This window comes from Scyliorhinus canicula, chromosome 9 (assembly GCF_902713615.1).
Source record: "Scyliorhinus canicula chromosome 9, sScyCan1.1, whole genome shotgun sequence".
NCBI lineage: Eukaryota > Metazoa > Chordata > Chondrichthyes > Carcharhiniformes > Scyliorhinidae > Scyliorhinus > Scyliorhinus canicula.
The window spans coordinates 98,919,559-98,933,373 of NC_052154.1; the positions used below are offsets into that span (position 1 = coordinate 98,919,559).

General features: G+C 47.8%; 1 protein-coding gene across 1 annotated transcript in view; it reads right to left on the bottom strand.

The window, feature by feature from the left end:
* The window catches only part of slc39a13 (solute carrier family 39 member 13), a 101,164-nt gene that overhangs the window by 43,524 nt on the left and 43,825 nt on the right, over window positions 1–13,815 (bottom strand). Inside the window, exons 4-6 of the mRNA XM_038807326.1 lie at window positions 5,731–5,852; window positions 3,345–3,542; window positions 3,151–3,240 (exon numbers count right to left, since the gene is read on the bottom strand). Of these exons, the coding sequence (XP_038663254.1) occupies window positions 3,151–3,240; window positions 3,345–3,542; window positions 5,731–5,852 (410 nt within the window). The remainder of the gene's footprint in view (window positions 1–3,150; window positions 3,241–3,344; window positions 3,543–5,730; window positions 5,853–13,815) is intronic.

Consider the following 13,815-nt stretch of genomic DNA (forward strand, 5'->3'; position numbering starts at 1 on the left):
GAGGCTCCGTTAAGGGGGAACCATCGGTTTGATAGGAAACTATCAGCAATGGCAAAGGAACTGTGGGGGTTCATGGAGCGCATGGGAAGGGCAGATCCGTGGAGATTTGAAAGACCAAGGAGCAGGGGATATTCATTCTACTCCCATGTACATAAGCCGTTCTCCAGGATAGATTTCTTTGTGCTGGATAGAACACTGTTAGCAGGGGTTGAGGACACGGAGTACTCAGCAATTGTGGTTTCAGATCATGCACCACACTGGATAGACCTACAGGCAGATACGGGAATGTCCCAGTGCCCCCAGTGAAGACTAGTTACAGGGCTGTTAGCGGACGAGGAGATCTGTGAGCGAGTGAGAGAGGCCATTCGGGGGTACATAAAGATCAATGACACAGGAGAGGCTGCGGCTGGGGTGGTCTGGGAGGCACTTAAAGCGGTTATTAGAGGGGAATGTATTTCGATTCGAGCCCACAGGGATAAAACTGAGCAGTTGGAGCTGGACAGGATGGTAGGAGAAATCTTACAGGTGGACAGGAGATATTCAGAGTCTCCAAATGAGGAGTTCTGAAGGTGCGTTAGAGACTTCAAATGGAGTTTGGGCTCCTTTCCACAGGTAAGGTGGAGGGTCAGCTGAGGAGGGTTAAAGAGGCAAGATATGAGCATGGAGAGAAAGCCAGCAGGATGCTGGCACATCAGCTGAGGAAACAGGAGACGGCGAGAGAAATAGGGAAAATAAAGGTTATGAGGGGGAAGATGATGACGGACCTGGGGGCAGTGAATGAAGTGTTCCGGGAATTTTATAGCCAGCTATAAGAATTGGAACCCCGGTTGGGGAGGAGGGCATGAATCAATTTCTGGGGAGGCTAGAGTTCCCAAAGGTAAATGAGGAGCTAGGGAGGCCCTGGGAGGCCCGATTGGGCTGGGGGAAGTGATAGATGGACTGGGGGCGATGCAATCGGGTAAAGCCCCGGGACCCGATGGATTCCCAGTGGAAGTTCTCTAGGTAACTGGAGCCACACCTGGTTAAGGCTTTTAACGAGTCCAAGGAGCTGGGAGTATTCCCCCCAACGTTATCACAGGCATCAATTTCTCTCATCCTGAAGCGTGACAAAGATCCGGAGTGCTGTGGATCGGACAGGCCAATCTCCCTCTTGAATGTAGATGCCAAATTATTGGCAAAGGTTCTGGCAACTCAAATAGAGGATCGTGTCCTGGAGATAATTGTGGAGGACACCTGACATCCAACATTAGACGGCTTCTTAATGTAATTATGATGCCAGCGTAGGGGCGCAAGGCTGAGGTGGTAGTTGCCATGGACGCGGAGAAGGCTTTCGATCGTGTGGAGTGGAAGTATCTATGGGATATTTTAGGCAGGTTTGGGTTTGGGCAGGGATTTGTGGAGTGGGTCTGGTTATTGTACCAGGCCCCGGTGGCAAATATAAGAACTTACTGAGTTTGGTCAGAATACTTTAGTTTTTGTCGGGGGACAAGGCAGGGATTTTCAAGCTATAAGTTAAACATAGGGAAAAAGCAAGATGTTCGTGATTCAGGCACGGGGGCAGGAAAGGAGGCTGAAGGAGCTACCTTTTAAAGTGGTTGGGAAGAGTTTTAGGTATCTGGGGATTCAAGTGGCCAAGGATTGGAGTGGCTTCACAAGTTAAATTTGGGCAAAGCAGTGGATCAAATGAGAAGGGATTGTTGTAGATGGGACATGCTCCCACTGACGCTGGCGGGGAGGGTTCAGAAGGTGAAGATGACGGTCCTTCCGAGACTGCTTTTATTTTTTCAGTGTCTCCCGATTTTTGTCCCAAAAGCTTTTTTCAGAAGTATGAATGCGGCGATATCGAGGTTTATCTGGTCGGGTAAAACCCCGAGAGTAGAGGGCCTGCGGGGAAGGGGGATTGGCTCTCCCGATCTTTATTAACTATTACTGGGCTGCCAACGTATCGATGGTCAGGAAGTGGGTAGTGCAGGAGGGGTCGGTCTAGGAGCTGATGGAGGCAGCATCCTGCAAAGGTACGAGTCTGGAGGCTTTACTGACGGCGCTCCTGCTGTTTTCGCTGGCTCGGTACTCCACAAGTCCTGTGGTGGTGGCATCCCTAAGGGTGTGGGGGCAATGGAGGCAGCATATGAGACTGGAGCGTCAATGTGGTCACCGATCTGTGACAATCACCGGTTTGTCCCAGGGGGCTGGATGTGGTCTTTAAGATATGGCAGCGGGCAGGGATTCAGAGGTTTGGAGATCTATTCATCCAGGAGGTCTTTCCCACCTTAGGAGACATTAGAGGAAGAGTTTGATTTGCTGGGTGGGTACGAGTTTCGGTACCTTCAAGTGCGGGACTTTGTACGGAGACAGGTCCCAAGCTTTCCTCACCTCCCCCTGAGGGGACTACAGGATAAAGTGCTGTCAAAAACAGGGGTTGGAGGTGGGAAGGTTTTGGCGATATACAGGGAATTGTTAGAGTGGGAAGGGGCCCCTATCAGAGAGGTGACGAGGAAGTGGGAAGAGGAGCTAGGAAGGGAGCTGGAAACTGAACTGTGGGAAAAAGCCTTGAAACGGGTAAACGCATCCTCGTCCTGTGCTAGACTCAGCTTGATTCAGTTCAAGGTAGTCGACAGGGCCCACATAACGGTAGCCCGGATGAGTAGGTTCTTCGAGGAGGTGGAGGACAGATGTGGGTGGTGTGGGGGTAGCCTGGCCAACCATGTTCATATGTTTTGGGCATGTCTGAAACGGAGGGAATTCTGGCAGGGATTTGCAGATGTTATGTCCGAAGTCCTGGAAGGTAGGGTAACTCAGTCTCCAGAATTGGCAATATTTGGGGTGTCGGATGATCTGGGGGGTGGGGGGGAAGGCCAATATCCTGGCCTTCTCCTCCCTGGTGGCCCGGAGATGGAGGGACTGGGGGGGGGGGGGGGGGGGGGGGGGGATACAGGGAATTTAGTATACGGGTAATTGGGGATAGGGTGGGAGAAGTGGTTTATTGTGTGTTGTTATTTTAGGGGGCATTTTGTGTGTCGACGCGCTCGGTTGTTTTACAAATGTCAACTTGTTAAATTTCCAAATGCTTCAATAAAATATTTCCGGGAAATTTTTTTTTGCATTCCTCCACTCTCTGCGTGTCATTTTCTTCTTTTCTCATTTACGTACCTTTCTGCTGACGAGGAAGCTCCCGGCCACTGCCAAACCATGTGTGAAGTTATCAATGCCATTGGCAACAAGGTTCAGGTACCCACTAATCTAGAAAATATATACCAATGTCAAATTTCCAACAAAGAATAGTGTGGCCAAGCAGAATTCAAGAAAGGATCTATGATAAGAAACAAAAGTTACCCCCCCCTTACCTTAATGGTTTGACCAGGTTGAGTTGATGCCCTTTGCTGCAGGGCAGAGCTATGGCAGTACCCGTTAATGGGCTGGATACACGAACCATTTCGGCGAGTGCTAGCAGAGGGAATTACTTTTCCATTTTTAAGGCGTTTGATTGCCTTATCCACACCAAATCGCCCATTCTGCAAAGTATTCTTGGTCTGAAAAGGTTTCTGAAAGAAGGATAACAACATTTCATGTGATGTGAAAATGAAAGGCTCATTTACTGCAGGAAGTGTTAACATTTCTTTCAAAGGAAGACTTGCATTTATATAACAATAATAATCTTTATTGTCACAAGTAGGCTTACTTTAACACTGCAATAAAGTTACTGTGAAGAGCCCCTAGTTGCCACATTCCAGCACCTGTTCGGGGACAGCAGAATTCAGAATATCCAATTCACCTAACAGCACGTCTATCGGGACTTGTGGGAGAAAACTGGGCAACCCGGAGGGAACCCACGCAGCCATGGGGAGAAGGTACAGACTACACGCAGACAGTGACCTAAGCCTGGAATTGTACCTGGGACTCTGGAGCTGTGAAGCAATAGTACTAACCACTGAGTAATGTATAACCTCAGCACTTCACAAAGTACAACCAATGAAAAGTCTATACTAAGAAAATAATAATTGATTAGCTGCCCGATCTGAATCACCCTACCCACAAACTGGCATGATCCAAAATCCAGCATCGGCTTGGTGCCGAGGTTACTGATTTTAAGATGCTGTCCCTATACAAAAGAGATCAGGGTTGATCAATGGGTCTGCAAGTGATGTATTTCAAGTACATGTGACAGGGTGTAAAACATATCTTGAAAGCCTAATGTTTTACTGCGTCTCTGTTTCTTCTTCTTGGGATTTGAAGGGTGACTCTTCGAGATGCCTGCTGCAATTACATGAGCATTTTGTTTGGTTGAACTGGAACTTCAACAGCTACTTGCATTTGGCTTGCATCTCAGTCCATAAATCCCACAAAATAAACGTCACCAGCAATGGTTTCTAGATTAGTAGCTCAGTCGGACAGCATTGTTAAAACAGAATGAATCAGCAAGCAATCAGGCTCAGAAAATTGGGGACTTCCTCGAAAGAAATTCAGAGAGGAGGCAAGCAACCACGGCAAAATATTCCAAAATCAATCAATTCAGCCACTTGTGCAAGACTCAACTCATCATTCTCCATTTGTACTGTTAAAAGTACAATTCTGCTATAAAAACAATTTATAGTAGAAACAGACAGATCTGGAGATCCAACATTCATCTGTGGTATGTGCTGAACTTGCCAATATATCAATATTACTGAGCTAACAGGAATCAATATCCATGAATGAAATCAGCCAGGGTCCTGAAAACTGACAGGCCTCTGCTGGAAAGCAAATCGAAAACATTTTTTGAAGTCAGTGCGCCTGTGTGTGTGTGTGACTGATTGGGGGTGGGTGGGGGGACTGGGGAAGGCATAAGGGTGAGAAACGGGGTAGACCATAGGTGTAGAAGAAGAAGTAAACCATTTGGCCCATTGAGTCTGTTCTGCCATTCAATAAAGTAGTCTTACAACACCAGGTTGAAGTCCAACAGGTTTGTTTCAAACACGAGCTTTCGGAGCGCAGCTCCTTAGAACATAGAACAGTACAGCACAGAACAGGCCCTTCGGCCCTTAATGTTGTGCCGAGCCATGATCACCCTACTCAAACCCACGTATCCACCCTATACCCGTAACCCAACAACCCCCCCTTATCCTTACTTTTATTAGGACACTACGGGCAATTTAGCATGGCCAATCCACCTAACCCGCACATCTTTGGACTGTAGGAGGAAACCGGAGCACCCGGAGGAAACCCACGCACACAGGGGGAGGACGTGAAGACTCCTTCCTCAGGTGAATCTCTAACTTTGTCTATATAAATGTTTCTGGATCATACCTCTCCATTCACCAGAGGAAGGAGCTGCGCTGACAAAAATCGGCAATATGCTTTGTATCGAATAGCCACTTAGATACGACCCTGTAGATTGTCAACTCCTGTGGCACTGTATTATAGCAGAGGTCACTGCCTCCAAGAGAAATACACATCCATTTTGTTCTTGTAGAGTAGGAAAGGCTTGGAAGCAACAGCTAAAATCATTGCCTGTCAAGCTAAAGTTCCTCAACATGCCTGCTTTTCCTCAAACTCCCTCCTCTGGATCACTAACCAACACAAACTACTTCCTGTATTCTCTGTATCAAATGATAAGAATTTATAAGCGCTGTGGAAGGAGGTTAATTGCTGATAAGGTGTGGAAGGGACTGGTTTGCTGAATCAAATTTTTCTTCGATATTTTGCAGGTAGTTATTTTGTATCTCTACTTTGTATGCTACTGGATTAACTTACTTTATGATATTCTGTATCTTCATCTTTATCTGGGAATACTTTCTCCAAAATGAAGAATGCAAGCAATCCGACAATTACCCACAAGCCCAACTTCCTCTGCTGTTTACGACTGTGACTTCCATCTACGCAAACAGAAAATGGTTAGAGACACAGAGAAGAAGTGGGGGACTGACAAACTCTGCCAAGCAAGAATCGGTTGACAAACAGATTGCATCAGGTGCATTTTTACTTCCTCAGGTTCAAATGTGTAACTTTGAATGTGCACCTGGTTTGAGACCTCAAGCACTTAAAAAAAAAATTCATCTTCAGGATATAAGCAACCCTGGTATGGCTGGCACTGATTGCCTTTCCCTAGTTAGCCTGAAAGGGTAATCGGTAACCCTCTGTCATCTTTTGATACAACTGGGCAGCTTGCTGACTACAGGACAGCAATCACATTGCTGAGGGCCTGAGCCACATGTAGGCCCGGCCAGATGATGATGCCAGGTTATCTTCCCTGAAAGGATGAACCAGCTGGGTTCAAGACAAACCAGGAACCCCATGCTCATTTACCATTCGACATACATGTTTTCATACTGAAATCACAGAGTCTTAAAGCATAGAGGAAGAGGAGCATTTGGGCCATCTACTTGAATGCGCTAACCAGTTAGTTCCACTACCTGCTGTTTTGCCACAATGCTGCAAATTTTCCTTTTCAAATGTCTATCCAAATCCCTTTTGAAAGTTACGTGTAATTTGCTTCCATCGCCTTTTCAGGCACATTATTTCAAATCATAACACAATGCATATAAATAAAAAAGAAAAATACTGCTAATGTTGGAAATCACAAATAAAAACAGAAAATGTTTGATAAACTCAGCAGTTCTAGCAGCATGTGGCGAGAGAAATAGAGTCAACGTTTCAAATCTAAATGACCCTTCTATAAAACTGAAGCAAGCTCGAAAGGTACAGATTTATACAGTTGGAAAGGGGACAAAGGAGATGGGGCAGAATAGAGGACCAGGGAGAGGTCAGGGCAAAGGAGAAATGATGAAATTTGCCCCAACGTCAAAGGGGAGTATTAATGGTGCCATTAAGGAATGAAGAATGCTAATGGTGGCAAAGGGTGAGATAGCAGAACGTGTTTATGGGAGCAACTGAGCAGCCAGGAATAGGTGGGCAATAGGGGGAGGGGTGGGATTCTGTAGTGGCAGGCAGGGAGCTGAAAAACAATAGACAAACTACAAAAGTGTGTGTGTGTGTGTGTGTGTGTGGGGGGGGGGGGGGGGGGGGGGGTGAGAGGAGGGATGGTTTAAGATGCAGGCGGTTGTTTACTATCTAAAGTTGTTGAGCCCAGTGTTGACTCCAGAAGGCTGCAGCCTAATTGGAAGATGAGGTGTTGTTCTTCCAGTTTACATTAAGCAGCACTGGAACATTGCAGCAGGCCAAGAACGGGTCAAGCAAGGTGCTGAGTTGAAATGACAAATGGTCAGAAGAAGGTTGAAAAACAAAGGCAACAAACTACCAAAGTGTGTGTGTGTGGGGTGGGATTGTTTAAGATGGAGGCAGTAATTTACTGTCTAAAGTTGTTGAACTCAATGTTGACTCCAGAAGGCTGTAATGTGCCTAATTGGAAGATGTTGTTCTTACAGTTTGCATTGGATATCACTGGGGCACTGCAGCAAGCCGAAAGGATGGGCATGTGGGCAAGGTGCTGAGTCAAAATGGCAAGTGACAGGAAGATTGGGGTAATGCTTGTGGATTGGACAAAGATGTTCCACGAAGTGATCACCCAGTCTTAGTTTAGTCTCCCTGATGTAGAGGGGACGGCATTGGGAGCAGCGAATAGTGAACCAAATTGAAGGAGAAACAGGTAAAATGCTGCTTCACCTGAAAGAGTGTTTGGCCCTTGGACAGTGAGGAGGGAGGTGGTAAAGGGACAGGTATTCACCTTTTGTGATTACAAGGAAAGGTGCCATGGGAAGAGGATGAAGGGTTGGGGGTGATGGAGGAATACACCAGGGTGCCAGGTAGGGAGTGGTCTTTGTGTAATGCTGGAGGGTGGTGTGGGGAAGATGCATTTAGTGGCGGAAATGGTGGAGGATGATCCTTTGAATGTGGAGGCCAGAGGGGTGACAAGAGGGACCGTCATGGTTCTGGCAGGGAGAGGAAGGGGTGAGGGCAGAAGTGCAGGAGATGGATCAGACACGGTTGAGTGTGCTGTCGGGGGAACCTCTGTTGAGGAAAAAGGCAGACATGTCAGAAAGACTGTTTTAGAAGGTGGTATCATCAGAACAGTTGCAGCAGAGGTGGAGAAACAAAGAGAATGGGATGGACTCCTTACAGGGAGAGGGCGTGAGGAGCTGTAATAACTGTGGGAGTCGGTGGGTTTGTAAAGGATTTTGGTGGTCAGTTTATAGTCAGAGATGGAGACCAGGAGGTCAAGGAAGGGAAGTGGCAGAGTTAGACCATGTGAAGGTGATAGAGGGGTGGAAAGTGGAAGCAAAATCTGTCTTTCAAGTTTCAAAGAGAAACATGTAGTGACACTGATATAGTCATCAGTGTAATGGAGGGAGAGCTGTGAGAGAGGGCCTGAGTGATACTGGAACAAGGACATTCCCTGCAAAATGGCAGGCCCATCCACCCCTTTTATCTGTAGGAAGCAAAACAGGTTTCAGGAGAAATTATTTAGTGACGGAACAAGTTCAGCCAGACAGAGGAGAGTAATGCTGGATGGGAATTATTTGTGCTTCCGCTAAAGGAAGAAGAGGAAAGCCCCGGGACCCTCCTGGTGGGGGCTGGAGGTGTAGAGAAACTTGACGTCCTTAGCGAGGAATAGGCAGTTAGGACCAGGAAACTAAAGTGTTTCTGACATCACTGCCTTTTTCCTCAACCGAGTCCAACGCATCGCCTCTGTCTTTCCCCTCCTTCCCAGAACCATGACAGGGTCCCTCTTGTGACTCCTCTAGCCTCCACATTCAAAGGATCAACCTCCGTCATTTCCACCATCTCCAGCATGATGCCTCCACTAAATAAATCTTCCCTCAAAACAAGAACAGATAATACTGGACAATCTCAGCAGGTCTGACAGCATCTGTGGAAAGAAAAGGGAGCTAACGTTTTGAGTCTGGGTGACTATTTGAGAATAAATAGAGAACTGGAAATGGGGTCAGATTTATATACTGTAGTGGGGGGGGGGGCAGTTCCCCAATCCTAACTGCCTCCTCTTTACCGTGCATGTCCAATCCCTCTATACCTCCATTCCTCACCAGGATGGTCTGAGGGCTCTCCGCTTCTTCCTCGAACAGAGGCCTGAACAATCGCCATCCATCAACATCCTTCGTCTGGCTGAACTTGGCCTCTCACTCAACAATTTCTCCTTTAACATGTCTCATTTCCTCCAAACCCAAGATGTAGCTATGGGTACCCGCATGGGTCGCACGCAGTTATGCCTGTCTCTTTATGTGTATGTGGAAATTCCTTGTTCCAGTCCTACTCCAGCCCCATCGCACAACTCTTTTATCGATACAGTGAATGCTGTTTCAGTGCCACTTCATGTTCCTGCCTGGACCTGGAAAAATTTTGTTTTCAATTTCCATCCCTCTATCACCATCTCCAATGGTCCATCTCCAACACTTCCCTTCCCTTCCTTGACTTTTCTATTTCAATTTCTGGGGATAGACTGTCCACTAATATTCATTACAAACCCACAGCTACCTCAACTACAGCTCTTCACACTCTATCCCATTCTCCCAGTTCCTTCGTCTCCATCGCATCTGTTCTGATGATGCCACTTTCGAAAATGGTGCTGCTGACGTGCCTTCATTCTTTCTTACAAAAGAAAACAGGTTTATTTGGAATCACTAGCTTTCGGAGAGCAGTGCCTTCATCATGCGAGTGAAGAGGTAGGTTACACAAATAAACCTGTTGGACTTTAACCCGGTGTTGTAAGACTTCTTACTGTGCCCACCCCAGTCCAACGCCAGCATCTCCTCACCACTTTTTCTTAATCACTGTTTCCTACTCACTGTGGTCAACAGGGCTCTCAACCGTGTCCAACCCATGTCTCGTACTGCTGTCCCCAGCCCCTCTCCTCCCCTCAGAAGCCAGATAGGGTCCCCCTTCTCCTCACTTTTCACCCCACCAGCCTCCGTATTCAAAGAATCATCCTCCGTCAGTTCCTCAAACTCCAGCATGTTTCCACCGCCAAACAAATCTCCCCCTCACTTCCCCTGTCAGCATTTTGCAGGAACCGTTCACCACATCACCCCAACCCTCACCCTCTTCCCCGGCACCTTCCCATCACCTGCCCCTTTACCTCCTCCCTGTTCACCATCTCGGGTCCGAAACACTCTTTTCACATAAAGCAGCGCTTCACATGCACCTCCTTCAATCTGGTCTGTTGCATTCACTGCTCCCAATGCTGTCTACTCTATATTGGAGGAGACTCAGATTGGGTGACTGCTTTGTAGAACACCTCCGGTCCATCTGCAAGCAGGACCCAGACCTTCCTGTTGCTGCCATTTCAACCCACTGTCCTGCTCCCATGTCCACATGTGTGTCCTTGGCCTCCTGCAATGTTCCAGTGAAGCCCAGCACAAACTGGAGGAACAGCATCTCACCTTCCGATGAGGTACATTACAGCCTTTCAGACATAACATGGAGTTCAACAACTTCAGACTGTAAACTCTTTCCTCCACCTTCCCCCATTTTCATTTCTATCAATTTATTTTCATTTCTTCCATCGATCTGTTTTCCCGCACCATTGTTCCTCCTCCCCACTTCCCCCACCCCACTTGGGCCATCTGTTCCTAGTTGCCCTTTGTAAATTCTATGGCTCACCTTTGTTCTGCCATTTACACATTCTAATCTCTTTATGTGCCACTATCAGCACTCTTTTTAGCCTTAATCATCACAATTTACATTTCTTTTGTCTTCTGTCCTCGACATCTTTGCCAATCATAGAATTTACAGTGCAAAATGAGGTCATTCGGCCCATCGAGTCTGCACCGGCCCTTGGAAAGAGCACCCTACTTAAGCCCACACCTCCACCCTATCGCCATAACCCAGTAACCCCGCCTAACCTTTCCGGGCACTGAGGGCTATTTCTTTTTTCTTTTAAGCGCGACCAATCCACCTAACCTGCACATCTTTGGACTGTGGGAGGAAACTGGGGAACCCGGAGGAAATCCACACAGACAGGGGGAGAATGTGCAGAGTCTGCACAGACAGCGACCCCAGCCAGGAATCAAACCTGGGACCCTGGAGCTGTGAAACAACAGTACTAACACTGGGCTACCGTGCCACCCAAATCGCCACCTATCGCTGGCCCCCTATTTAGCTCCACCGTCCCTCCCCTCCCCCCTACAGGACAAATTTGACCACATTTCCATGTCTCCAGACCTTTGACAAAGGGCCATCCAAACTCAAAACATTAGCTCCTTTTTCTCTCCACTGGTGCTGTCAGACTGCTGAGATTATCCAGTATTTTCTGTTTTGTTTTAGATTTCAGCATCTATTGCATTTGACATTTATAGCAAAAGAAATTGAGCATAAGGGTAAGTAAGTGTTGTTGCAACTATACAATGCTTTGGTAAGACTGCACCTGGAGTATTGTATACAGTTTTGGTCCTCTTATTTGAGGAAAGATGTAGTGGCATTGTGGGCAGTTCAGGGGAGGTTCACTAGATTGATTCCAGAAATGATGGGTTTGTCATACGAGGAGAGATTGAACCGTTTAGGTCTATACCTAGGGGCTGGTTTAGCACAGTGGGCTAGGACAGCTGGCTTGTAATGCAGAACAAAACCAGCAGCGCAGAGCGGGTTCAATTCCCGTTCCAGCCTCCCCGAACAGGCGCCGGAACGTGGCAACTAGGGGCTTTTCACAGTAACTTAATTGAAGCCTACTTGTGACAATAAGCGATTATTATTATAATCTCTAGAGTTTAACAGAATGAGGAGAGATATACTTGAGGCATGCAAGCTTCTAAAAGGTATGGATAAAGTAGACGTGGAGCTGATGCTTCCTCTTGTGGGGAATTCTAAAATGAGAGATGGTAATCATAATTAGAGATAGCAAATTTAAAACAGATTTGAGGAAAAACTACTCAAAGGGTTGTGAATCTGTGGAACTCGCTAACCCAGAGTGCGGTGGATTCAGGGTCAGTGACTAAATTTAAGGAGTTGAACAGATTTTTAATTGGTAATGGGTTGAAGGTTTCGGAAAACAGGCAGGACATTGGAGTTGAGGCCAGGATGGGATCAGCCATGATTACATTGAGGGAGGGTAAATTGCCTACTCCTGCTCCTAGGTCATATGTTCTAGGGAGGAGATGCTCTGGCTGATTTTGCAATCCAGCTCTTGGTTTGTAACATTGTAGATAGCAGATGAGGAACACATCAGTCATGATAGAATGGCGGAGCAGACTCGATGGGCTGAATGGCCTAATTCTGCTCCTATATCTTATGAATTTATGAACTTATCTGCAGTAATTTGCTTTTATCTTTGTGATTACATCTTCCCCTTACCACCCTCTGTCAGCATTCCACAGAGACCACTCCCTCTGTTGCACTCTGGTCCATTCCTCCATCGCCTCCAGCCAGCGCCGGCCCTAGGGTTGCTGGCGCCCCGGGCAAGCTGAACTTCGGCGCCCTTGGGGGGGGGGGGCCGAGAGGGGGCGGACCCGAGGGGGGGGGGGGCGGGGGGGAGCAGACCGAGGGGGGGAGCGGACCGAGCGGGGGGGGGCGGACCCGAGGGGGGGCGGGCGGACCCGAGGGGGGGGGGCAGGGCGGGGGGCGGACCCGAGGGGGGGGGGGGGGTGGGGGGGGGAGCAGACCGAGGGGGGGGGGGGGGGGGGGCGGGGGGGGGGGGGGGCGGACCCGAGGGGGGGGGGGGGCGCGGCCCTGGGGGAGTGCGGACACCGCGCATGCGCTGGTTGGCACCGGCCCAACTGCGCATGCGTGGGACCCGAGTCTCTGGCGCCCCCTAGCACATGGCGCCCCGGGCGACTGCCCGAGTTGCCGGTGCCTTGAGCCGGCCCTGCCTCCAGCCCTTCCTCACCATCCCATGACACCTGCTCCTGCAATCACAGAAGGTGCAATACCTGTCCCTTTACATCCTCCCTCCTCACTGTCCAAGGGCCTAAACACTCCTTTCAGGTGAAGCACATTTCACTTGCACCTCCTTCAAGTTTACTGTATTCACTGCTCCCAATGCAGTCTCCTCTACATCAGGAAGACTAAATGCTTCACGGAAAACCTTTGCTCCATCTGCAAACATGGCATCAACCTTCTGACTGTCTGTCATTTCCAATCAGCACTTTGCTCTCCTGCCCGACCTTGGTCTGCTGCAATGTTCCAGCGATGCCTAATGTAAACTGGAAGAAGAACACCTCATCTTCCAATTAGGCTGCAGCCTTCTGAAGTCAAAACTCAGTTCAACAACTTTAGCTAGTAAACAACCGCCTGCATCTTAAACCATCCCCACCACTGTCTGTTGTTTTTCAGCTCCCTGCCTGCCACTACACAAATCCCATCATTTCGATCATTTAGATCTGAAATGTTAACTCAGTTTTTCTCTCCACAGATGCTGCCTGACCTGCTGTGTTTATCCAGCATTTTCTGTTTTATTAACATATACTCCATTTGTTATTTGTCACCCGGTTCTTTTGCCAATTTTCTTAAATTTGTGTCCCTCAGTAATTAACCCTTCTGCCAGGGGAACAGTTTCTCCCTATCCACTTTATCAAAGCCTTTCAACATTTTGAGCATCTGTGTTCAATCTGATTGTATTCCTCTTTACGTTGAGAACGATATGGGCTTATCAAGTTGTTTTAATTTAACTGAAGTCCCTCATTTCTAGCACTTTTCTAGCTATTTTTCCTTTGCTAGCTGAGGCCTTCATGTCCTTCCTAATATTTGTGATTTAGAAAGGTTTAGCTTAATGCTCTTGCACTTTATGCCTCTACTTATAAAGACCAGGATCCTAGAGTCTTATCCTCTTGCCCTACCACAAAGAGCCATGTATGAAAATCAATAGTTTCTGTTTCTACACCCCATCAAAATGAGTTGCAGTTTTAATACTAGTCCCCGGAGACCTCCACTGCA